The sequence below is a fragment of the Ranitomeya variabilis genome, chromosome 4 (assembly GCF_051348905.1).
Source record: "Ranitomeya variabilis isolate aRanVar5 chromosome 4, aRanVar5.hap1, whole genome shotgun sequence".
Lineage (NCBI taxonomy): Eukaryota > Metazoa > Chordata > Amphibia > Anura > Dendrobatidae > Ranitomeya > Ranitomeya variabilis.
This window is the reverse complement of record NC_135235.1, coordinates 630109637-630135288: the sequence shown is the minus strand read 5'-3', so window position 1 is coordinate 630135288 and position 25652 is coordinate 630109637. Positions and strand designations below refer to the sequence as shown.

Here is a 25652-nt window from a genome sequence, read left to right as displayed (position 1 = left end):
CAGTAAGACAATAACCCAAGGCACATAAGTCGTTCATCAAAGAATGACTAAAGAAGAAAAGAGTTAAAATGTTTTAGAATGGCCAAGGCATTGTTCAGACATTAATTATACAGATTTTTTGTGGAAAAACCCAAGGCAAGCAGTTAATTGAAGAAAACTCACCAAGATAACAGAATTGATGCTTTTTTTGTATGGACGAATGGTCTAAAAATGTTTCCAGGTAAATGTGCAGGACTAATTAACATTTTTTGGAAATGTTTAGATGCAGTTATTGCTACACAAGAAGGTGTGGGGGGGAATCACACTAGAAGTTGCATGCAAAGGTTCACAAACTTTTGCCACTCACCGGTAAGTGATGTGGGATAATTTTCCTTAATAAAACAAAATGACAAAGTCTAATATTTATCATTTGTTTGATGTGGTTTCATTCACTTTTAGGACTTGTGTGAAAATAAAATGTAGTTTTTAGTTAAAATTACACAGAAATATGAAAAATTCTGAAGGGTTGAAAAAATTTCAAGCACCACTGTATAAGATTCATATATCGCTGTATTATTTAGATAGGAGGTGAGTTTGTCCAGCTCCAACCAAATAGGTTAATATTCTTCATCATGAGTAAGAATACATATAGTGTTTGAAACGCGTTGATGGTCGGTATCCAGTCATCACTCTTCTATAGATTTTAAATTAATGAAATAAAGTGTATATATCTTGGTACCGTGTTAGCCAGTGGATAGAAAAATACTTATAATTGAGAGTCCTCAGTGGTTGATACCTTTTAATGGCTAACTGAGAAGATGGTAACAAATTGCAAGCTTTCGAGACTACTCAGGTCTCTTCATCAGGCATAGACTAAAAGAAATTCTGAAGAATCACATATTTGTGCACAACACAGCACAGAAAAACGCCATAGATAAGACAGGTGACATGAAGCAGTCTTATCTATGGTGTTTTTCTGTGATGTGTTGTGCATAAATGTGTGATTCTTCAGAATTTCTTTTAGTCTATGCCTGATGAAGAGACCTGAGTAGTCTCAATTTGTTACCATCTTTTCAGTTAGCCATTAAAAGGTATCAACCACTGAGGACTCTCAATTCTAAATATTGAAATAAAGTGCTAATTTTAACCTACTTGGATCGAACTGGACAAACCCACTTCCTTTTTATAATTGATCAATGCCTTGCAATGGTTTTTGCTCTAGGCTCTCCAAAATCTAAACTTGGAAACATAGGTGAGCGTGTGATTTCCTTTTTTGCATTTATATTATTTAGATACCAATTGCTTTTTAGTAGCAAATTGCTATTAGTATTTATATAATTTTTTTAATAATCATTTACTGCTCTAAATTGCTTTCTCTTTTTCTTCTAGATGTATGAATATATTTGACTAAAACTTGTGTTTTTTCTTGAACATTCTTGAACATATTATCAATGACATAAAATAAAAAAATACCTACTGCCCTGTGTTTCTCTGTAAAACATTTCCCACATTCAGAACATGAAAATGGTTTCTCATAGAGTGCATTCTGCTGGGTAATAAACTTAATTTAGTGCTAAAAATTTCTCATATGTGAAAGATTAAAATGGCTTCGTCCCTTTGTGAATTCTCAAATGTTTTACAAGATTTGATTTATCTCTAAAACATTTTCCACATTCTAAACATGTGAATGGTTTCTCACCTGTGTGAATTCTCTGGTGTAAAACTAGTTTTGATTTCTGTGCAAAACATTTCCCACATTCTAAACATGAAAATGGCTTCTCTCCTGTGTGAGTTCTCTTGTGTATAACAAGATTTGATTCCCATTTAAAACATTTTCCACATTCTGAACATGAAAATGACTTCTCTCCTGTGTGAATTCTCTGATGTGAAATAAGATGTGAACTCACTACAAAACATTTCCCACATTCTGAACATGAAAATGGCTTCTCTCCTGTGTGAATTCTCTTGTGTGCAACAAGATTTGTTTCCCATCTAAAACATTTCCCACATTCTGAACATGAAAATGGCCTCTCTCCTGTGTGAATTCTCTGATGTGAAGTAAGATGTGATCTCACTACAAAACATTTCCCACATTCTGAACATGAATATGGCTTCTCTCCTGTGTGGCTTCTCTGATGTGTAACAAGATTTTCTTTCACATTAAAACATTTCCCACATTCTGAACATGAAAAAGGCTTCTCTCCTGTGTGACTTCTCTGATGTATAACAAGTCTTGATTTACAACTGTAACTTTTCTCACATTCTGAACAAGAAAACTGTTTCTCCTCTGTGTGAGCTATTTGATATTCAACACCTCTTCTGTGACTTTTGTTTTTTGTATTGGTCTTTGATGAAGTAGAAGAAAGGACCTCTTGTAAAAGATTAGATGATAGATTTTTTCTGTGAAGGGCAGGAGGTACGTCTAGAACAATGGCATGTTCTTCACATTCATCTGCCAAGAAAAAAAACAAATGTTATAATTTTTCAATAACACTGCATTTAAATTTTATTGATATCCATATTCTTATTTTTTAAGATTTTCAAACAAAACTGTAATGCAATTCAATTATCGACTGACTACAACAGTACACCGCAAAGCATGAACTGATAGATTATAATATTAGGCCACCAGGTTATGCTCTATCAATTGTTTATTTCTCTGTTGAAGCAGTCTTCCCCATAGTTTCATGCTTCAAGGGTATCTGTAAGTGGGGTTAACCCTCCTAAGCTGTCAATATGGGCATCCAAGTCATGGAAAGCTGAATAAAGTGATACCTTGATATCTGTGATCTGATGACTTATTCCACAGAAATCCATGTTTTTCTTAATATGCTAATTAGTTGTTAAGATCTATGGGCCAGACATAAATCTCACTGAAAATCTGTGCCCAATCTGTATTTTTCGGACTGTAAGATCACTTTTTTTTTTCTCCAAAATTTTGGAGGAAAGTGGGAGGTACATCTTATAGTCCGGATGTACCTTATAGTGTGGCTTTGGATTGGGGGGAGGGGTGCAGCAGCGTCGGAGCAGAGGGTCACAGGAGGTGGGAGTCGGCTGCTGAAGCTAACGCGTGTGCCCGTTGTTAAAGAGAATGAATATTCACAGCTCCCCACGCCCATACTCCCTCCCACCTCTATGCACTGAAGCCAGCGCCGAGAGGTGGGAGGTACTTTAGGCGTAGGGAGTAGTGATGAGCGAGTATACTCGTTGCTTGGGTTTCCCAGAGCACGCTCGGGTGGTCTCCAAGTATTTGTTAGTGCTCGGACATTTAGTTTTCCCTGCCTCAGCTGCATGATTTACAGCTGCTAGCCAGGCTGAATACAATTGCCTGTTTGTTAGGGAATCCCCTCATGTATTCAGCCTGTCTAGCAGCCACATATTATGCAGCTGTGGCCATGAAAACTAAATCTCCAAGCACTACAAAATACTCGGAGACCACCCGAGCATGCTCAGGGAAACCAGAGTAATGAGTATACTCACTCATCACTAGAAGGGAGCAGTGAATATTGATTCAGCATAATAGCGGGCACACTATTGCAGCAGCCGGTCATTCAATATAGTTCTCTGGAGCCGGATAACAGGTGGGCATTGGCTTTGCTGGACGCAGCCAAGGCTTTTGACTCCCTTGAGTGGTCCTTTTTAATTGCATGTCTGCGGAAATATGGGTTTGGAAATAAATTTCTGAGAGGGATAGGTACAGTACATTATATGCGAAACCTAGGGCACGTATGGTGGTGAATGGCTCTATGTCTGCACCATTTTCTTTGCACAGGGGAACTCGTCAAGGGTGCCCTCTCTCTCCAGCTTTATTCGCCTTGGCAATAGAGGCCTTGGCAATACGGATGAGGTCCTCTGTAGACATTAATGGGATACATATTGCTGATCGAGTGGACGTCATTGGTCTCTATGCTGATGATATGGTGGTGTTTATGGACCAAACGGAAGATACATTACCAAAAGTAATAACTATGATCGATAAATGTAGTAAATTTTCTGGTCTCTATATAAATTGGGAGAAGTCTGCTCTGATGCCTCTCTCCCATACCCCAATGTCATGCCTTGAAACCCTTTCGCTGCTGCCCATTGTCTCCAATTTTACATATCTGGGAATACATATGTCCCAGCGCAGCCACCTAGATTTGCATCTCAATATATATCCACTACTGGACGTGGTTAAATCCAAATTTGCTACCTGGGACAAGCTCCCGCTGTCTGTGGCTGGTCGTATCAACCTGATCAAAATGATATTGCTCCCAAAATTGAGCTACTGTTTTCAATACAGTGCCGTTTTAATACCTAAATCTTTCTTTGCAACCCTAAACTCCCTTACTACATCTTTCATATGGGGGAAGGCTAGGCCTAAACTTAAATTATCCACCTTGCAGAGACCCAAACAAGGGGGTTGGGCGGCCTTACCGGACTTCTATTTACAGTATATTACCTTGCTGGTCAGGCTAAAATGATGAATAAGTGGATGCCCGGGAAATCCCTTCCTAACTCTGAAAGCCATATTCTGCATTCAGCTAAAATTGATTGTCCACTGGGGTTTTTGGAGATGGAGAGAATTGCTGTTCCTCGTTTGCTACCTTTGGTGTCCTCACAGTGAGTAATATACATAACCAGGGGATCTTTGTTTCCTTTGAACAATTACAAAATACTTATAACATACCGAAGTCTCAATTTTTCCGTTACTTACAATTAAGATCAGCCTTCCAATCACATGTACGGAATGTGGGTACAGGTCGACTTATTTCAGATTTACCGTTAATAGGTATCCTTAATTCGCAGGGTCCCCAGGGACTTATTTCCTCTTTATATACCTATCTGTTATCCATAGGCGAAGGATCTACCATAGATTCAATTAAGGGGAAATGGGGGAGGCTTCTTCCAGATACACTGGGAGAAGAATGGGATGAAATCTTGGAATCTCCAACTAAAGGTACCATCACACAAAACGACTTTGTCGTTCTCGTTACAACGATCCGTGACGTTGCAGCGTCCTGGCTAGCGATATCGTTTAGTTTGACACGCAGCAGCGATCAGGATCCTGCTGTGATGTCGCTGGTCGCTGAATAAAGTTCAGAACTTTATTTGGTCGTCCGATCGCCGTGTATCGTTGTGTTTGACAGCAAAAGCAACGATACCAGCGATATTTTACACTGGTAACCAGGGTAAACATCGGGTTACTAAGCGCAGGGCCGCGCTTAGTAACCCGATGTTTACCCTGGTTACCAGTGTAAAATGTAAAAAAACCAAACAGTACATACTTACATTCGCATCCCCCGCCGTCTGCTTCCCACACTGACTGAGCGCCGCAAAGTGAAAGCACAGCACAGCGGTGACGTCACCGCTGTGCCCTGCTACTACCGGCGCTCAGTCAGTCAGTCAGTGCAGGAAGCGGACGCCGGGGGACGCGAATGTAAGTATGTACTGTTTGTTTTTTTTACATTTTACGCTGGTAACCAGGGTAAACATCGGGTTACTAAGCGCGGCCCTGCGCTTAGCAACCCGATGTTTACCCTGGTTACCCGGGGACCTCGGCATCGTTGGTCGCTGGAGAGCGGTCTGTGTGACAGCTCTCCAGCGATCAAACAGTGACGCTGCAGCGATCGGCATCGTTGTCGCTATCGTTGCAGCGTCGTTTCGTGTGAAGGTACCTTAAGGTCTCCCCATCAATCAATAATAGGATGACCCAGCTGTACATCATATATCAATCCTATTTGACCCCGACCCGTCTTTTTAAAATGGGACGTCTCCACTCATCAGACTGCTTGAGGTGTCATTCTAGTGATGCAGATTTTATCCATATGATATGGAAATGTCCTGTTGTCTTTCAATACTGGAGTGAGGTGACGATATTATTGACATCCTTGGTGTCGATCCCTGTCCCACTTGAACCCCTGGTATGTTTATTCGGAGTGTGGGAGGCAGAGACCTGGGATCATCATACGGGAATTTTTCTGAGGGAGACTCTGTTTATGGCACGAAAGGTGTTGGCACTGCGGTGGATGGGTGGTTCTTGTCCAACTCTTAGAGCATGGGTTGAATTGGTGAACTCAATTATTCCGTATGAACGGACATTATATCAAAATAGAGGTTGTCCAGCCAAATTTGAGAAGATATGGGGAAGATGGAACTCCTCCTGCCATACTGTTTAGGTTAAAATAACTCAGTATATGCATAAGAAATGGGTGTACGATTATGTGGACATTATTTACTCACAGGGCAGAATCTATTTAGAAATATCCTCCAGGCGGTATTATGTTAGTTTTAGAGGTTTTATTAGAAGTTAAAGTAGTTAAGGTTCAAACTAAGACATAAATGATCAACATGCACTGTTTCTTACCTTTGCAATACTTTTGATATGGCTATGTATGGTAATTTTATGTAACTAATGGATAGTAATGAATACAAGCAAATGTGTGTATGATTTATCTTGCAATTAATAAACGAATTAAAAAAAAAAAAATAATAATATTCACTGCTCCCCACTCACATAGTGCCGGGCGTGGGAAGCAGTGAATATACTGGCAACTGATTTTGGCGTGTGAGGGGGCATGGCAGTGATGTCATATGCTGCTTACATGCTGAAATCATGTGCTGGCATGAGAACATGACACAGCGTTGCAAAGGAGAGCAAGAAAGGTGAGTAGAATTTTTTCTTTATGTGTGCACCATGATGGGGGCCATGTATACCAGGATGAGGATGAAGGGTCCATGTATACCAAGATGGGAATGGGGGAGATCATTAATACTAGGATAGGGAGACCATGTATACCAGAATAGGAATGGGGAGGGGGGCATGTATACCAGGATGGGGGGGATCATGTACAACAGGATGGGGATGAGAGGACCATGCACACCAGGATGGGGATGAGAGGACCATGCACACCAGGATGGGGATGAGAGGACCATGCACACCAGGATGGGGATGAGAGGAACATGTATACCAGGATGGGGATGCTGGCATTGTATATCTGGATGGGGAGAAGGGGACTATGTATACCAGGATGGAGATGGGGGCAATGTATAACTGAATTGGGGGCCATATATACCAGGATGGGGATCATATACACCATGATGGGGACATATACCAGGATAAGGTATATTAGTACGCTATTGTGGGACATTACCCCTTGGGTTTCTTTGTGACCTTGTGGATTACTACATACTGTACATTTCTCTTGGAATGATCTTTGTTGGTCAACCTCTCAAGGGTAATAATGGCTTTGAATTTCTTCTACGTGTAAACAATCTGTCCAAACTCTTTAGAGATAATTTTATAACTTTTCCTGCCTCACAACCATCAACAACTCTTCTTCTGAGGTCCTCAGAAATCTCCTATGTTGCGCCATGACACACTTCCATAAACATGTTGTGAAGGTCTGTCTTTGATTGATCCCCGTCCTTAGAGTAAAAACAATGCACCCGCTCCTGATAGTCAGGTGTGTTCAGTACACAGAATGACAAATTTCACAAAATTATCTGCTAGCTCAAAAGGTTTATATACTTTTGCCACTGTCATATTGATTATTTTCCTCATATAAAAATGAAAAAGTCATTTGTTTTATTTGATTCTAGATCTATAAAAATCTGATGTCATTTTAGGTCAAATGTATGCTGAAATATGGAAAATTCTGAAGGGTTCACAAAGTTTCAAGCACCACTCTACTTCTCAGCATTTAGTGGTCACTACTCACCTGTGCGGTTATCTGTAGGAATCTCCTCTTTACACCGCTCATCACCCCTCACATATGTCTCTGTAGTATTAATATGGGGCAGATCTTTACCCTGAAATAAATGTTGAAGAAGTCACAAAAAAATGGAGAAGTTGTTAGAAAGTGTTTGAAAAGACATAAAAGATCAATTAATATTACAAGCAAAGAAGACAGCGGTAGTAATCAAATATCTGCAGGTTTCCTGTAGGAATCCAACCATTCAGCATTAATTCTGTCATCTCCACCAAGTAGCGAACATACACTGAATGGCCACCTTATTAAATACATCCATGTATTAGTGTGTTGGATATCATTTTGCCTTCAGAACTTTAGCAATTCATCATGCCAGATTCCACTTGGTGTTGCATAAGTATTGGCCTATGCTGACAGGATAGCTTTTTTTGCAGTTGCTGCATATTAGATGGAGGTACTGACATGTTCTCAGACAGGTACCTGGAAGCAATCCATGAAGATATGACCCTAGTGACAAGGTGCACTGTCCTCCTACCATAGGGTAAACCGCTGACATCAAGTGATAAACTTGGTAGTTCACAATGTGTAAGTTAACTTTAGTATCAAATATCCATCTACAGATATCAGGGGACCCAGGATGTACCAAGAAAACATTCCCTGGACCATGTCTCCTCCTCAACCAGCCTGAAATGTTGATAAGTGACATCAAAAAGGGAACATGGATCATGCTGATACCATGGTGCAAAAAAATTCTTCTGACCAATGTTTTGTACTGCTCACCCCCAGAAGAAGTGTAAGTGAAACGGAGTAGGGGATAAGAAGGTTCGGCTGTCCATATGTTTGCTGCAAGGCCCTGGCCACAGTGACTGCTTTAGGTGATTTACTCACTATATATCTTGATACCATATATCTCTTCATGTTGAGTGTTATACCACTTAGGTGGATACTGTATTTATACCTGGGATTTTGAGATATTGTTCATTGTACTAGGAGTAGCATTTCCCCTATGTCCAATTACAGTGACTATATGTTTCATCCTGTGCTATGAGCATTCATTATATTCTAATATGCGCAATAATATTGGCAGAGACTGTTTTATAATTTAGGCACTATGCTCTTTATTTTCTGCAATATCAGTTTTTCTCTGTCCTAGATATTGTTTATGTCTACTACTAAATATTGCTCTCTTTTTTCTGCAATTAGTTCACATGTATAGCGGCACCTTGAGGTAATCGAGAGTTACTCTTTGCACCTCCCCCCATTGGAGTTCTTTTCCCACCCTGTTTTATCCATATTTTATGTTTTTTGTATCAATAAAAATACCATTTTTTTTTTTAACTAAAATTTAACTTTGTGTCCTGCGGCATTATTCACAGCTGTCAGGGACGGTGTGTGTTTATACTTCATTGGAAGTGTCTAGCATCCTATGTGTTGCATTTTGGGACATACGTTATTAAAGGGAACCTGTCACCTCCCCACCCAGGGCATTTTTAAGTAAAAGAGCCACTTTCAGCAGCACTAAGGCTGCATTCTGTGAAGGTGGCTCTTATGTTTAGTATCCCTAGGAATGCTGAAATAATCACTTTTATAAATTTTGCGCCATACATCTATTGTGTCCCGGAGGTATGTCTTATCCCCCCGTGCCTGCGTGTAGTGGAGGCCACTGATCCCGCCCTGCAGGGTGTTATGATGTATTCACACTGCGGGGCCGGGAATCTGGCACTATCTTCAATGGAGCACAGTCACGGTAACCCGCTCCACTGCACAGGCGCAGGCGCCAGATTCCCAGCCCCGCAGTGTGAATACATCATAACACCCTGCAGGGCGGGATCTGTGGCCTCCACTACACACAGGCACCGGTGACGTCACGACAAAGAGAGGAGACAGCGCCCGTAGGACACAGGGGGATGTGATTGACGTCTCGGAGGCGAATGACACCAGGGAAGAAGACATACCTCTGGGAGACAATACAGGTATGGCGCAAAATTTATAAAAGTGATTACACTGTGTGCAGAATTATTCGGCAAGTTGTATTTTGATCACATGATACTTTTTTTATACATGTTGTCCTACTCCAAGCTATTCAGGCTTCAGAGCCAACTACCAAGTAAGTACATCACGTGATGTACATCTCTGTAATGAGGAGGGGTGTTGTCTAATGACATCAACACCCTTTATAAGGTGTGCTTAATTATTAGGCAACTTCCTTTCCTTTGGCAAAATGGAGATTTGACAGGCTCTGAAAAATCCAAAATTGTGAGATGTCTTGCAGAGGGATGCAGTAGTCTTGAAATTCCCAAACTTTTGAAGCTTGATCACCGAAGAATCAAGCATTTCATGGCAAATAGCCAACAGGGTCGCAAAAAACATGTTGGGCAAAAAAGGCGCAACATAGGGATTTTCGTGTACTCACCGTAAAATCCTTTTCTCCGAGCCAATCATTAGGGGACACAGACCGTGGGTGTATGCTGCTGCCACTAGGAGGCTGACACTAAGTGATACAAAGAAAGTTAGCTCCTCCTCTGCAGTATACACCCTCCAGCTGGTTCTCAGCTAACCAGTTTGGTGCAAAATCAGTAGGAGATCAGTAACATGAGCATATAGAATATCACATTCAGGGCCGGTCTGGCCATAGGGCACTTCTGGCAAATGCCAGAAGGGCCGGTGTCAGGAGTGGGCCGCTGCCGCCATCAGCAATACCAGGGCCGACTCCTCCAGCCGGTACAGTTGAATGCAATGATGGAGGAGAGAGCGTCGCTCCCTCTGCCATCATTCCCCGCTCTGCCTCGCGCTGACACTGCGGGTGCGCGCTGACGTCGTATCATCGTGCACCTGCTGTGTGGCCGGGCAGACTGCAGCTGCTGAGACTGCAGCCGGGAGCAGAGCGGGGCACAAGGAGAGGTGAGGAGAGTGTTTTTTTTAAATATATCAGTGTGTGGGGCAATTGGCGGGGCTGTATTACATTCTATGGGGGCTGTGCTGTATTACATTCTATGGGGGGGGCTTTATTACATTCTATTGGGGCTGGCTGCATTACATTCTATGGGGGCTGGCTGCATTACATTCTATGGGGGCTGGCTGCATTACATTCTATGGGGGCTGGCTGCATTACATTCTATGGGGCTGGCTGCATTACATTCTATGGGGCTGGCTGCATTACATTGCTGTATTACATTCTATGGGGGCTGGCTGCATTACATTCTATGGGGGCTGGCTGTATTACATTCTATGGGGGGCTGTATTACATTCTATGGGGGCTGTGCTGTATTACATTCTATGGGGGTCTTTATTACATTAAATGGGGGCTGTGCTGTATTACATTCTATGGGGCTGTGCTATATTATATTCTATGGGGGCTGTGCTGTATTATATTTAATGGGAGCTGGACTGTATTACATTCTATGGGGGGCTGTATTACATTCTATGGGGGCTACATTATATTCCATGGGGGGTTGTATTATATTCTGTGGGGAGGTGGGCTGTATTACATTCTATGGGGTGCTGTATTATATTCTATGGGGGGCTGTATTATATTCTATGAGGGGGCTGTATTACATTTTATGGGGGGCTGTATTACATTCTCTGGGGGCTACATTATATTCTATGGGGGGCTGTATTATATTCTATGAGGGGTGATTGCATCATACTCTATGAGGGGGCTACATTATATTCTACATGGAGCTGCATTATACTATATGAGGAGTGCTACATTGTATTCTATGGAGGTGCTACATTATATTCTATGGGGGGCTGCATTATGCTCTATGAGGGGGCTACCATATACACTCACCGGCCACTTTATTAGGTACACCTGTCCAACTTCTTGTTAACACTTAATTTCTAATCAGCCAATCACATGGCGGCAACTCAGTGCATTTAGGCATGTAGACATGGTCAAGACAATCTCCTGCAGTTCAAACCGAGCATCAGTATGGGGAAGAAAGGTGATTTGAGTGCCTTTGAACGTGGCATGGTTGTTGGTGCCAGAAGGGCTGGTCTGAGTATTTCAGAAACTGCTGATCTACTGGGATTTTCACGCACAACCATCTCTAGGGTTTACAGAGAATGGTCCGAAAAAGAAAAAAAATCCAGTGAGCGGCAGTTCTGTGGGCGGAAATGCCTTGTTGATGCCAGAGGTCAGAGGAGAATGGGCAGACTGGTTCGAGCTGATAGAAAGGCAACAGTGACTCAAATCGCCACCCGTTACAACCAAGGTAGGCCTAAGAGCATCTCTGAACGCACAGTGCGTCGAACTTTGAGGCAGATGGGCTACAGCAGCAGAAGACCACACCGGGTACCACTCCTTTCAGCTAAGAACAGGAAACTGAGGCTACAATTTGTACAAGCTCATCGAAATTGGACAGTAGAAGATTGGAAAAACGTTGCTTGGTCTGATGAGTCTCGATTTCTGCTGCGACATTCGGATGGTAGGGTCAGAATTTGGCGTAAACAACATGAAAGCATGGATCCATCCTGCCTTGTATGGAGCATCTTTGGGATGTGCAGCCGACAAATCTGCGGCAACTGTGTGATGCCATCATGTCAATATGGACCAAAATCTCTGAGGAATGCTTCCAGCACCTTGTTGAATCTATGCCATGAAGAATTGAGGCAGTTCTGAAGGCAAAAGGGGGTCCAACCCGTTACTAGCATGGTGTACCTAATAAAGTGGCCGGTGAGTGTATATGCAGGGGCTGCATTATACTATATTAGGGGGCTGCATTATATTCTCTGAGGGGGGTTACAATATACTCAGGGGGCTACAATATATTCTGTGGGGTGGCTGCATTATACCCTGGAGTGGCATCATTATACTATATGTGGGCTGCATTATACTGTATCGAGGACTATGGGGAATACATTATACTATATGAAGAACTATGGGGTGTGTTATGATCTGGTGGCCTAAGAGCAGCATGAGACGTACTCTGGAGAAGGTGGCACCTGTACTGACCGCAGACCCTGAACTTAACACCGCAACTAGAAGTAGCCGTGGAATGTACCTATCACTCCCTAGACATCTCGACACAGCCGGAGGACTAATTACCCCTAGAGATAGAAAAGGGAAAACTATCTTGCCTCAGAGAAAATTCCCAAAGGATAGACAGCCCCCCACAAATATTGACTGTGAGAGGAGAGGGAAAAAACATACACAGACTGAAATCAGAATTTAGCAAAGGAGGCCAATTCTAGCTAAATAGAAAGGATAGGACAGAGTACTATGCGGTCAGTATTAAAACACTAGAAAATATCCACCACAGAAAATACAAAATCTCCACAGCTAACTAAAGATATGGAGGGTATATCTGCATCTCCAGAGGTACCAGCTTGGCTAAACAAATCCTTATACAGACCAAGCTGGACAAGACAAAAACATAGAAAAGAACTGAACAATAAGGCCACAGCATGTGAACAGCAAAAATCAAGGCCAGAACTTATCTTTGTTGAAATGAACAGCAAAGCAGGAGAGAGCAGGCAGGGATGTGAATCCTCCAGGAATAATGGACAACTGGCACTGACTAAAGGGTCAAGCAAGGCTAAATAGCCCAGTCAGGATTGCAAAAACTTGACACACCTGATGAATGCTGCGATCCAGAGACAGCAGCACTACCACTTATAACCACCGGAGGGAGCCCAAGAGCAGAATTCACAACAGTACCCCCCCCTTGAGGAGGGGTCACCGAACCCTCACCAGAGCCCCAGGCCGATCCGGACGAGCCAAATGAAAGGCACGAACCAAATCCTCAGCATGAACATCGGAGGCAACAACCCAAGAATTATCCTCCTGGCCATAACCCTTCCACTTGACAAGATACTGAAGCTTCCTCCTCGAAAAACGAGAATCCAAAATCTTCTCAACCACATACAACAACTCCCCATCAATCAACACTGGGGCATGAGGATCAACAGAGGGAACAACGGGCACCACATATTTCCGCAACAAAGAAAAACATTATGGATGGAAAAAGAGGCTGGAAGGGCCAAACGAAAAGACACTGGATTGATAATCTCAGAAATCCTATAAGGGCCAATAAACCGAGGCTTAAACTTAGGGGAAGAAACCTTCATAGAGACATGACGGGAAGACAACCAGACCAAATCCCCAACCCGAAGCCGGGAACCAATACAGCGACGACGGTTAGCAAAACGCTGAGCCCCTTCCTGAGACAACACCAAATTGTCAACAACATGAGCCCAAATTTGCTGCAACCTGTCAACCACAGAGTCCACCCCAGGACAATCAGAAGGCTCAACCTGCCCTGAAGAAAAACGAGGATGAAAACCAGAGTTACAAAAGAAGGGTGAAACCAAGGTAGCAGAACTAGCCCGATTATTAAGGGCAAACTCGGCCAATGGCAAGAAAGCCACCCAGTCATCCTGATCAGCAGACACAAAGCATCTCAAATAAGTTTCCAAAGTCTGATTAGTTTGCTCGGTTTGGCCATTTGTCTGAGGATGAAATGCGGAAGAAAAAGACAAATCAATGCCCAGCCTAGCACAAAAGGCCCGCCAAAACCTAGAAACAAACTGGGAACCTCTATCGGACACAATGTTCTCCGGAATGCCATGCAAACGAACCACATGCTGAAAAAACAACGGAACCAAATCAGAAGAGGAAGGCAACTTAGGCAAAGGTACCAAATGAACCATCTTAGAAAACCGGTCACAGACCACCCAGATAACTGACATCCTCTGGGAAACCGGAAGATCCGAAATAAAATCCATAGAAATATGCGTCCAAGGCCTCTCAGGGACCGGCAAAGGCAAAAGCAACCCACTAGCGCGGGAACAGCAAGGCTTGGCCCGCGCACAAGTCCCACAGGACTGCACAAAAGAACGCACATCCCGTGACAAAGAAGGCCACCAAAGGGACCTACCAACCAAATCTCTGGTACCAAAAATCCCAGGATGACCGGCCAACACAGAACAATGAACCTCCAAAATCACTTTACTAGTCCATCTGTCAGGAACAAACAGTTTCCCCACTGGACAGCGGTCAGGTTTGTCAGCCTGAAATTCCTGAAGAACCCGTCGTAAATCAGGGGAGATGGCAGAAAGAATCACCCCTTCCTTCAGAATGCCGACCGGCTCAAGGACCCCAGGAGAATCAGGCAAAAAGCTCCTAGAGAGGGCATCAGCCTTAACATTCTTAGAACCCGGAAGATACGAGACCACAAAATCAAAACGGGAGAAAAACAGGGACCATCGGGCCTGTCTAGGATTCAGCCGTTTGGCAGACTCGAGGTAAATCAGATTCTTATGATCGGTCAAGACCACAATACGGTGCTTGGCCACCTCAAGCCAATGTTGCCACTCCTCAAATGCCCACATCATAGCCAACAACTCACGATTGCCGACATCATAATTGCGTTCCGCAGGCGAAAACTTTCGAGAAAAGAAGGCACACGGTTTCATCAACGAACCATCAGAATTCCTCTGAGACAAAACGGCCCCTGCCCCAATCTCAGAAGCGTCAACCTCAACCTGAAAAGGAAGAGAAATATCCGGCTGACGCAACACAGGGGCAGAAGTAAATCGGCGTTTAAGCTCCTGAAAGGCAGAAACAGCCGCAGAGGACCAATTCGTCACATCAGCGCCTTTCTTTGTCAAATCGGTCAGGGGTTTAACCACACTAGAGAAGTTGGCAATGAAACGGCGATAAAAATTAGCAAAGCCCAAAAATTTCTGAAGGCTCTTCACGGATGTGGGCTGGATCCAATCATGAATGGCCTGAACCTTAACCGGATCCATTTCTATAGATGAGGGAGAAAAAATGAAGCCCAAAAAAGAAATCTTCTGTACTCCAAAGAGGCACTTAGACCCCTTCACAAACAAGGCATTATCACGAAGGATCTGAAATACCATCCTGACTTGTTTCACATGAGACTCCCAATCATCTGAAAAAATCAAAATATCATCCAAATATACAAGCATGAATTTATCAAGATAATTCCGAAATATATCATGCATGAAGGACTGAAACACAGATGGAGCATTAGAGAGTCCGAATGGCATCACAAGGTATTCAAAATGGCCTTCGGGCGTATTAAACGCAGTTTTCCATTCGTCACCCTGCTTAATACGAACAAGATTATATGCCCCTCGAAGGTCAATCTTAGTAAACAAACTAGCCCCCTTAATCCTAGCAAACAGATCAGAAAGCAAAGGCAAAGGGTATTGGAATTTGACCGTGATCTTATTCAAGAGGCGATAATCAATACAGGGTCTCAAGGAGCCATCTTTTTTGGCAACAAAAAAAAACCCTGCTCCCAATGGTGAAGAAGATGGCCGAATATGCCCCTTCTCCAAGGACTCCTTAACATAGCTCCGCATGGCGGTATGTTCTGGCACAGACAGGTTGAAAAGTTGGCCCTTAGGGAACTTACAGCCTGGAATCAAGTCAATAGCACAATCACAGTCCCTATGTGGTGGAAGGGAACTGGACTTGGGCTCATTGAATACATCCTGGAAATCTGACAAAAACTCAGGAATTTCAGAAGAGGGGGAGGAGGCAATTGACATCAAAGGAACGTCACCATGAACCCCCTGACAACCCCAACTAGTCACAGACATAGATTTCCAATCTAATACCGGATTATGCACCTGTAACCATGGGAAACCCAGCACAATAGCATCATGCAAATTATGCAACACCAGAAAACGACAATCTTCCTGATGGGCTGGCGCCATGCACATGGTCAGCTGTGTCCAAAACTGAGGTTTATTTTTAGCCAACGGTGTAGCATCAATGCCCCTCAAAGGAATAGGACTCTGCAAAGGCTGCAAGGGGAAACCACAACGTCTGGCAAATTCTAAGTCCATTAAGTTTAGAGCGGCGCCTGAATCCACAAATGCCATGACAGAAAATGACGATAATGAGCAGATCAGGGTCACAGATAACAGAAATTTAGGTTGTACAGTACTGATGGTAACAGAACTAGCGATTCTCTTGGTACGCTTAGGGCAATCAGAAATAACATGAGCAAAATCGCCGCAGTAAAAACACAACCTATTCTGACGTCTGAATCCTTGTCGTTCAGCTCTAGACACAATCCTATCACACTGCATAGGCTCAGGACTCCGCTCGGAAGACAATGCCATAGTGTGCACAACTCTGCGCTCGCGCAAGCGCCGATCAATCTGAATGGCCAGAGACATAGAATCACTCAGACCAGCAGGCGTGGGGAACCCCACCATAACATCTTTAACGGATTCAGAAAGACCCTTTCTGAAACTTGCCGCCAAGGCATCCTCATTCCATTTAGTCAGTACAGACCATTTTCTAAATTTCTGGCAATATGATTCTGCCGCTTCTTGACCCTGACACAGGGCCAACAAGGTCTTCTCAGCATGATCCACTGAATTAGGTTCATCATACAATAACCCAAGCGCCTGAAAAAAGGTGTCTACATTAAGCAACGCCGGATTCCCAGGTTCCAGGGCAAATGCCCAATCCTGGGGGTCACCACGCAGCAGAGATATAACAATTTTAACCTGCTGGATGGGATCACCAGAGGAACAGGGTTTCAGAGCAAAAAACAGTTTACAGTAATTTTTAAAGCTCAAAAATTTGGACCTGTCCCCAAGAAACAAATCAGGAGTTGGAATTCTGGCTCTAAAACCGGAGTCTGAACGATATAATCGGAAATACCCTGTACTCTAGCAGCAAGTTGATCCACACAAGAAGTCAATCCCTGAACATCCATACCAGCGCCGAACTCCTGAGCCACCCAGAGGTAAAGAGGGGAAAAAAAAAAACACAACGGACTACAGAAAAAAAAATGGCTCAGCACTTTCCTTCCCTTCTTCTGAGATGCGGTTAACTCATTGTGGGCCAGTTGTACTGTTATGATCTGGTGGCCTAAGAGCAGCATGAGACGTACTCTGGAGAAGGTGGCACCTGTACTGACCGCAGACCCTGAACTTAACACCGCAACTAGAAGTAGCCGTGGAATGTACCTATCACTCCCTAGACATCTCGACACAGCCGGAGGACTAATTACCCCTAGAGATAGAAAAGGGAAAACTATCTTGCCTCAGAGAAAATTCCCAAAGGATAGACAGCCCCCCACAAATATTGACTGTGAGAGGAGAGGGAAAAAACATACACAGACTGAAATCAGAATTTAGCAAAGGAGGCCAATTCTAGCTAAATAGAAAGGATAGGACAGAGTACTATGCGGTCAGTATTAAAACACTAGAAAATATCCACCACAGAAAATACAAAATCTCCACAGCTAACTAAAGATATGGAGGGTATATCTGCATCTCCAGAGGTACCAGCTTGGCTAAACAAATCCTTATACAGACCAAGCTGGACAAGACAAAAACATAGAAAAGAACTGAACAATAAGGCCACAGCATGTGAACAGCAAAAATCAAGGCCAGAACTTATCTTTGTTGAAATGAACAGCAAAGCAGGAGAGAGCAGGCAGGGATGTGAATCCTCCAGGAACAATGGACAACTGGCACTGACTAAAGGGTCAAGCAAGGCTAAATAGCCCAGTCAGGATTGCAAAAACTTGACACACCTGATGAATGCTGCGATCCAGAGACAGCAGCACTACCACTTATAACCACCGGAGGGAGTCCAAGAGCAGAATTCACAACAGTACCCCCCCCTTGAGGAGGGGTCACCGAACCCTCACCAGAGCCCCAGGCCGATCCGGACGAGCCAAATGAAAGGCACGAACCAAATCCTCAGCATGAACATCGGAGGCAACAACCCAAGAATTATCCTCCTGGCCATAACCCTTCCACTTGACAAGATACTGAAGCTTCCTCCTCGAAAAACGAGAATCCAAAATCTTCTCAACCACATACAACAACTCCCCATCAATCAACACTGGGGCATGAGGATCAACAGAGGGAACAACGGGCACCACATATTTCCGCAACAAAGAAAAACATTATGGATGGAAAAAGAGGCTGGAAGGGCCAAACGAAAAGACACTGGATTGATAATCTCAGAAATCCTATAAGGGCCAATAAACCGAGGCTTAAACTTAGGGGAAGAAACCTTCATAGAGACATGACGGGAAGACAACCAGACCAAATCCCCAACCCGAAGCCGGGAACCAATACAGCGACGACGGTTAGCAAAACGCTGAGCCCCTTCCTGAGACAACACCAAATTGTCAACAACATGAGCCCAAATTTGCTGCAACCTGTCAACCACAGAGTCCACCCCAGGACAATCAGAAGGCTCAACCTGCCCTGAAGAAAAACGAGGATGAAAACCAGAGTTACAAAAGAAGGGTGAAACCAAGGTAGCAGAACTAGCCCGATTATTAAGGGCAAACTCGGCCAATGGCAAGAAAGCCACCCAATCATCCTGATCAGCAGACACAAAGCATCTCAAATAAGTTTCCAAAGTCTGATTAGTTTGCTCGGTTTGGCCATTTGTCTGAGGATGAAATGCGGAAGAAAAAGACAAATCAATGCCCAGCCTAGCACAAAAGGCCCGCCAAAACCTAGAAACAAACTGGGAACCTCTATCGGACACAATGTTCTCCGGAATGCCATGCAAACGAACCACATGCTGAAAAAACAACGGAACCAAATCAGAAGAGGAAGGCAACTTAGGCAAAGGTACCAAATGAACCATCTTAGAAAACCGGTCACAGACCACCCAGATAACTGACATCCTCTGGGAAACCGGAAGATCCGAAATAAAATCCATAGAAATATGCGTCCAAGGCCTCTCAGGGACCGGCAAAGGCAAAAGCAACCCACTAGCGCGGGAACAGCAAGGCTTGGCCCGCGCACAAGTCCCACAGGACTGCACAAAAGAACGCACATCCCGTGACAAAGAAGGCCACCAAAGGGACCTACCAACCAAATCTCTGGTACCAAAAATCCCAGGATGACCGGCCAACACAGAAAAATGAACCTCCGAAATCACTTTACTAGTCCATCTGTCAGGAACAAACAGTTTCCCCACTGGACAGCGGTCAGGTTTGTCAGCCTGAAATTCCTGAAGAACCCGTCGTAAATCAGGGGAGATGGCAGAAAGAATCACCCCTTCCTTCAGAATGCCGACCGGCTCAAGGACCCCAGGAGAATCAGGCAAAAAGCTCCTAGAGAGGGCATCAGCCTTAACATTCTTAGAACCCGGAAGATACGAGACCACAAAATCAAAACGGGAGAAAAACAGGGACCATCGGGCCTGTCTAGGATTCAGCCGTTTGGCAGACTCGAGGTAAATCAGATTCTTATGATCGGTCAAGACCACAATACGGTGCTTGGCCACCTCAAGCCAATGTTGCCACTCCTCAAATGCCCACATCATAGCCAACAACTCACGATTGCCGACATCATAATTGCGTTCCGCAGGCGAAAACTTTCGAGAAAAGAAGGCACACGGTTTCATCAACGAACCATCAGAATTCCTCTGAGACAAAACGGCCCCTGCCCCAATCTCAGAAGCGTCAACCTCAACCTGAAAAGGAAGAGAAATATCCGGCTGACGCAACACAGGGGCAGAAGTAAATCGGCGTTTAAGCTCCTGAAAGGCAGAAACAGCCGCAGAGGACCAATTCGTCACATCAGCGCCTTTCTTTGTCAAATCGGTCAGGGGTTTAACCACACTAGAGAAGTTGGCAATGAAACGGCGATAAAAATTAGCAAAGCCCAAAAATTTCTGAAGGCTCTTCACGGATGTGGGCTGGATCCAATCATGAATGGCCTGAACCTTAACCGGATCCATTTCTATAGATGAGGGAGAAAAAATGAAGCCCAAAAAAGAAATCTTCTGTACTCCAAAGAGGCACTTAGACCCCTTCACAAACAAGGCATTATCACGAAGGATCTGAAATACCATCCTGACTTGTTTCACATGAGACTCCCAATCATCTGAAAAAATCAAAATATCATCCAAATATACAAGCATGAATTTATCAAGATAATTCCGAAATATATCATGCATGAAGGACTGAAACACAGATGGAGCATTAGAGAGTCCGAATGGCATCACAAGGTATTCAAAATGGCCTTCGGGCGTATTAAACGCAGTTTTCCATTCGTCACCCTGCTTAATACGAACAAGATTATATGCCCCTCGAAGGTCAATCTTAGTAAACCAACTAGCCCCCTTAATCCTAGCAAACAGATCAGAAAGCAAAGGCAAAGGGTATTGGAATTTGACCGTGATCTTATTCAAGAGGCGATAATCAATACAGGGTCTCAAGGAGCCATCTTTTTTGGCAACAAAAAAAAACCCTGCTCCCAATGGTGAAGAAGATGGCCGAATATGCCCCTTCTCCAAGGACTCCTTAACATAGCTCCGCATGGCGGTATGTTCTGGCACAGACAGGTTGAAAAGTTGGCCCTTAGGGAACTTACAGCCTGGAATCAAGTCAATAGCACAATCACAGTCCCTATGCGGTGGAAGGGAACTGGACTTGGGCTCATTGAATACATCCTGGAAATCTGACAAAAACTCAGGAATTTCAGAAGAGGGGGAGGAGGCAATTGACATCAAAGGAACGTCACCATGAACCCCCTGACAACCCCAACTAGTCACAGACATAGATTTCCAATCTAATACCGGATTATGCACCTGTAACCATGGGAAACCCAGCACAATAGCATCATGCAAATTATGCAACACCAGAAAACGACAATCTTCCTGATGGGCTGGCGCCATGCACATGGTCAGCTGTGTCCAAAACTGAGGTTTATTTTTAGCCAACGGTGTAGCATCAATGCCCCTCAAAGGAATAGGACTCTGCAAAGGCTGCAAGGGGAAACCACAACGTCTGGCAAATTCTAAGTCCATTAAGTTTAGAGCGGCGCCTGAATCCACAAATGCCATGACAGAAAATGACGATAATGAGCAGATCAGGGTCACAGATAACAGAAATTTAGGTTGTACAGTACTGATGGTAACAGAACTAGCGATTCTCTTGGTACGCTTAGGGCAATCAGAAATAACATGAGCAGAATCGCCGCAGTAAAAACACAACCTATTCTGACGTCTGAATCCTTGTCGTTCAGCTCTAGACACAATCCTATCACACTGCATAGGCTCAGGACTCCGCTCGGAAGACAATGCCATAGTGTGCACAACTCTGCGCTCGCGCAAGCGCCGATCAATCTGAATGGCCAGAGACATAGAATCACTCAGACCAGCAGGCGTGGGGAACCCCACCATAACATCTTTAACGGATTCAGAAAGACCCTTTCTGAAACTTGCCGCCAAGGCATCCTCATTCCATTTAGTCAGTACAGACCATTTTCTAAATTTCTGGCAATATGATTCTGCCGCTTCTTGACCCTGACACAGGGCCAACAAGGTCTTCTCAGCATGATCCACTGAATTAGGTTCATCATACAATAACCCAAGCGCCTGAAAAAAGGTGTCTACATTAAGCAACGCCGGATTCCCAGGTTCCAGGGCAAATGCCCAATCCTGGGGGTCACCACGCAGCAGAGATATAACAATTTTAACCTGCTGGATGGGATCACCAGAGGAACAGGGTTTCAGAGCAAAAAACAGTTTACAGTAATTTTTAAAGCTCAAAAATTTGGACCTGTCCCCAAGAAACAAATCAGGAGTTGGAATTCTGGCTCTAAAACCGGAGTCTGAACGATATAATCGGAAATACCCTGTACTCTAGCAGCAAGTTGATCCACACAAGAAGTCAATCCCTGAACATCCATACCAGCGCCGAACTCCTGAGCCACCCAGAGGTAAAGAGGGGAAAAAAAAAAACACAACGGACTACAGAAAAAAAAATGGCTCAGCACTTTCCTTCCCTTCTTCTGAGATGCGGTTAACTCATTGTGGGCCAGTTGTACTGTTATGATCTGGTGGCCTAAGAGCAGCATGAGACGTACTCTGGAGAAGGTGGCACCTGTACTGACCGCAGACCCTGAACTTAACACCGCAACTAGAAGTAGCCGTGGAATGTACCTATCACTCCCTAGACATCTCGACACAGCCGGAGGACTAATTACCCCTAGAGATAGAAAAGGGAAAACTATCTTGCCTCAGAGAAAATTCCCAAAGGATAGACAGCCCCCCACAAATATTGACTGTGAGAGGAGAGGGAAAAAACATACACAGACTGAAATCAGAATTTAGCAAAGGAGGCCAATTCTAGCTAAATAGAAAGGATAGGACAGAGTACTATGCGGTCAGTATTAAAACACTAGAAAATATCCACCACAGAAAATACAAAATCTCCACAGCTAACTAAAGATATGGAGGGTATATCTGCATCTCCAGAGGTACCAGCTTGGCTAAACAAATCCTTATACAGACCAAGCTGGACAAGACAAAAACATAGAAAAGAACTGAACAATAAGGCCACAGCATGTGAACAGCAAAAATCAAGGCCAGAACTTATCTTTGTTGAAATGAACAGCAAAGCAGGAGAGAGCAGGCAGGGATGTGAATCCTCCAGGAACAATGGACAACTGGCACTGACTAAAGGGTCAAGCAAGGCTAAATAGCCCAGTCAGGATTGCAAAAACTTGACACACCTGATGAATGCTGCGATCCAGAGACAGCAGCACTACCACTTATAACCACCGGAGGGAGCCCAAGAGCAGAATTCACAACAGGGGTGCATTATACTATTGGAAGTGAATTGTACTACATGGATGACAATGGCGGTGCATTATACTATATGGAGGACTGAAGAGTGTATTATACTATATGGAGGACTGAGCAGTGTATTTTAATATATGGAGGACTATGAGGAGTGTATTAAACTATATGGAGGACTGAGGAGTGTATTATACTATATGGAGGACTGAGGAGTGTATTATACTATATGGAGGACTGAGGTGCACATTATAATATATGGAGGACTATGGGGTGTATTATACTAAACAAGCAAAATGCTGCCTATTCATCGAGTGATTGGATTGTTTATGTGGGAACAGAAATCCTTGTTCTCAGCAGCACATCGCTGGTGTAAACTGTAGTTGTGCTGCTGATAACATGATACTGTATGGGGACAGATTGATCTAATTGTGATTGTTCTGTTCCCTTCATTCTTTCTCAGTTGGGTTAAAGAGGCCGGGAAACAAGCGAACGACTTCACTATTGTCGATCACACTCGTTTAGTGGCCTGAGATCAGCGCATGTTAATACAGCAGAAATGCTTCGCAGGGAGACCAGGCAAGGATGATGACAGTTGTAGTTAGCACCCGGCTCCTGGGAACAGCGCTAACTCTACTGCTTTTCCCAGCCGCCAGAGCATTTAATTCTGGTATGTGTAATGATTTTTAGGGTTGATGTCAGCTGCGTAATGTCAGCTGCTATCAATCCCTGGTGTAAGTAATGGAGAGATGTCTATCAGACACCCCCACTACTAGACCAGACCTGGCGAGACCCAGCGACTCTGAAGAGTGGTGACGGTAGTAACAATACCGCTCTTCACAGTCGCCGAGCTCAGCGCAAGACCCAGAATATCTTAAGAGCGGTGGCGTTACTGATGTCACCGCTCTTCAGAGTCACCGGGTCTCGTGCTGCGCAGCGGAACCAAAAGTGGCTGTAGGCAAACTATATGGAGCATCAGATTGAGGTTTCATAGCCTTTGGTTGTTTCATCCCTTCATTATCTACGAGATCCAGTTATGTAGGTAAAGTAGTGGCTTTTCTGGGTACTGCAACTAAAAGCAATAAATAGGACTGAGCTGTAATGCTGGATACAGCTGTGATTATATGTTATATAGTCGTGTTACACTCCCCTCACTTCTTGTAACCTACAAGTGTACAAAGATATTATACAGTCACCATGTGACAAGTGGGCCTGTGTAACTTCAAATGCCAGGGCTGAATTTTAGTCCCAGTCCGGCCCTGGTCACATTATATATATGAGAGTATAGCATGTCAGATTATAACAGAAGCACAAGCTAAAAACAGGGTGGGAGCTGTGTCCCCCAATGATTGGCTCGGAGAAAAGGATTTTACAGTGAGTACACAAAAATCCCTATTTCTCCTACGCCTCATTGGGGGACACAGACCGTGGGACGTCCCAAAGCAGTCCCTGGGTGGGGACAACATCAGATAAGGCCCTGTGTAACCGCTACTTACAAGTGCACCACCGCGGCCTGCAGAGTCCGCCTGTCCAGACTCACATCTGTGGAAGTCTGGGAATTATAGTGCTTCAGGAATGCATGCGGACTGGACGACCTCGCAAGCTTGCAGGCATGCTGTGCCGACGCCTGGTGCCTAGAATCAAGAAACCTTGATAGACAGGGAGATAGGCTGACATCTAACACGGAAGGATTCCTGGATGGTGTAACAAATCCACCAAGCTAACATGGCCGATGAAACAGCTAAACCCTTCCTGTAGCCGTCAGGAAGCAGTCCTCTTACAGTGAGGTAGCCTAAATAAAGTGTCTAACCTTCGGAAGGACCCGTCCTCGAGACGTACCTACTCAGAGCACTCACCACGTCCAGAATATGGGAAACCCATTCCGTTATGTGGACTGGTGCCGAAAGAGATGAGGGAAGAACGATGCCCTCATAACTGTGGAAATAAGATACTACCTTGGTAACAAGGGACGATGATTGCCTGTAGACAACCTAGCTTTGATGGTAATAAGGGAAAAAAGGTCCCTTATTAGCGGCAAGCTTCGAAGTCTCGTCAGGATGAGGAGATCGCAGAGAAAAAAGGGCGATCTTCCCTGATAGTAAACTCTGTCCGGATCAAAAAGGAGTCTACTGTAAGACTCCCAGGATCATTAAGGTCCCAAAGATCTAACGGTATGCGATAGGGAAGAACCACATGTGAAGACTCCCTGCGAGGAAGTCCATATTTGCAGTTTTGTTGCAATAAGATGGAAAAATACTAGTTCAGCAAACGAGAAAAAAACCTGACATGGTCAGTGCGGATCTCCCAGGATCACTGGGGCCCTTCTCGGAAGTAGTGGAAGAGGGGTGAAGGAAACTGGTACCATGCAAGAACCAGAGCATGCACTGCGATGGCTTTTGGACCTGGAGGCCGAACCATGAACTAGAGTA

The 25652-nt window shown here is 44.1% G+C and overlaps 1 protein-coding gene across 1 annotated transcript in view; it reads right to left on the bottom strand.

Moving 5' to 3' along the window:
• Positions 1–1059: 1059 nt before the first annotated feature.
• Positions 1060–25652, bottom strand: part of LOC143767284 (uncharacterized) — a 36886-nt gene continuing 12293 nt past the window's right edge. Inside the window, exons 6-7 of the mRNA XM_077255501.1 lie at positions 7680–7770; positions 1060–2431 (exon numbers count right to left, since the gene is read on the bottom strand). Of these exons, the coding sequence (XP_077111616.1) occupies positions 1578–2431; positions 7680–7770 (945 nt within the window). The 3' untranslated portion in view covers positions 1060–1577. The remainder of the gene's footprint in view (positions 2432–7679; positions 7771–25652) is intronic.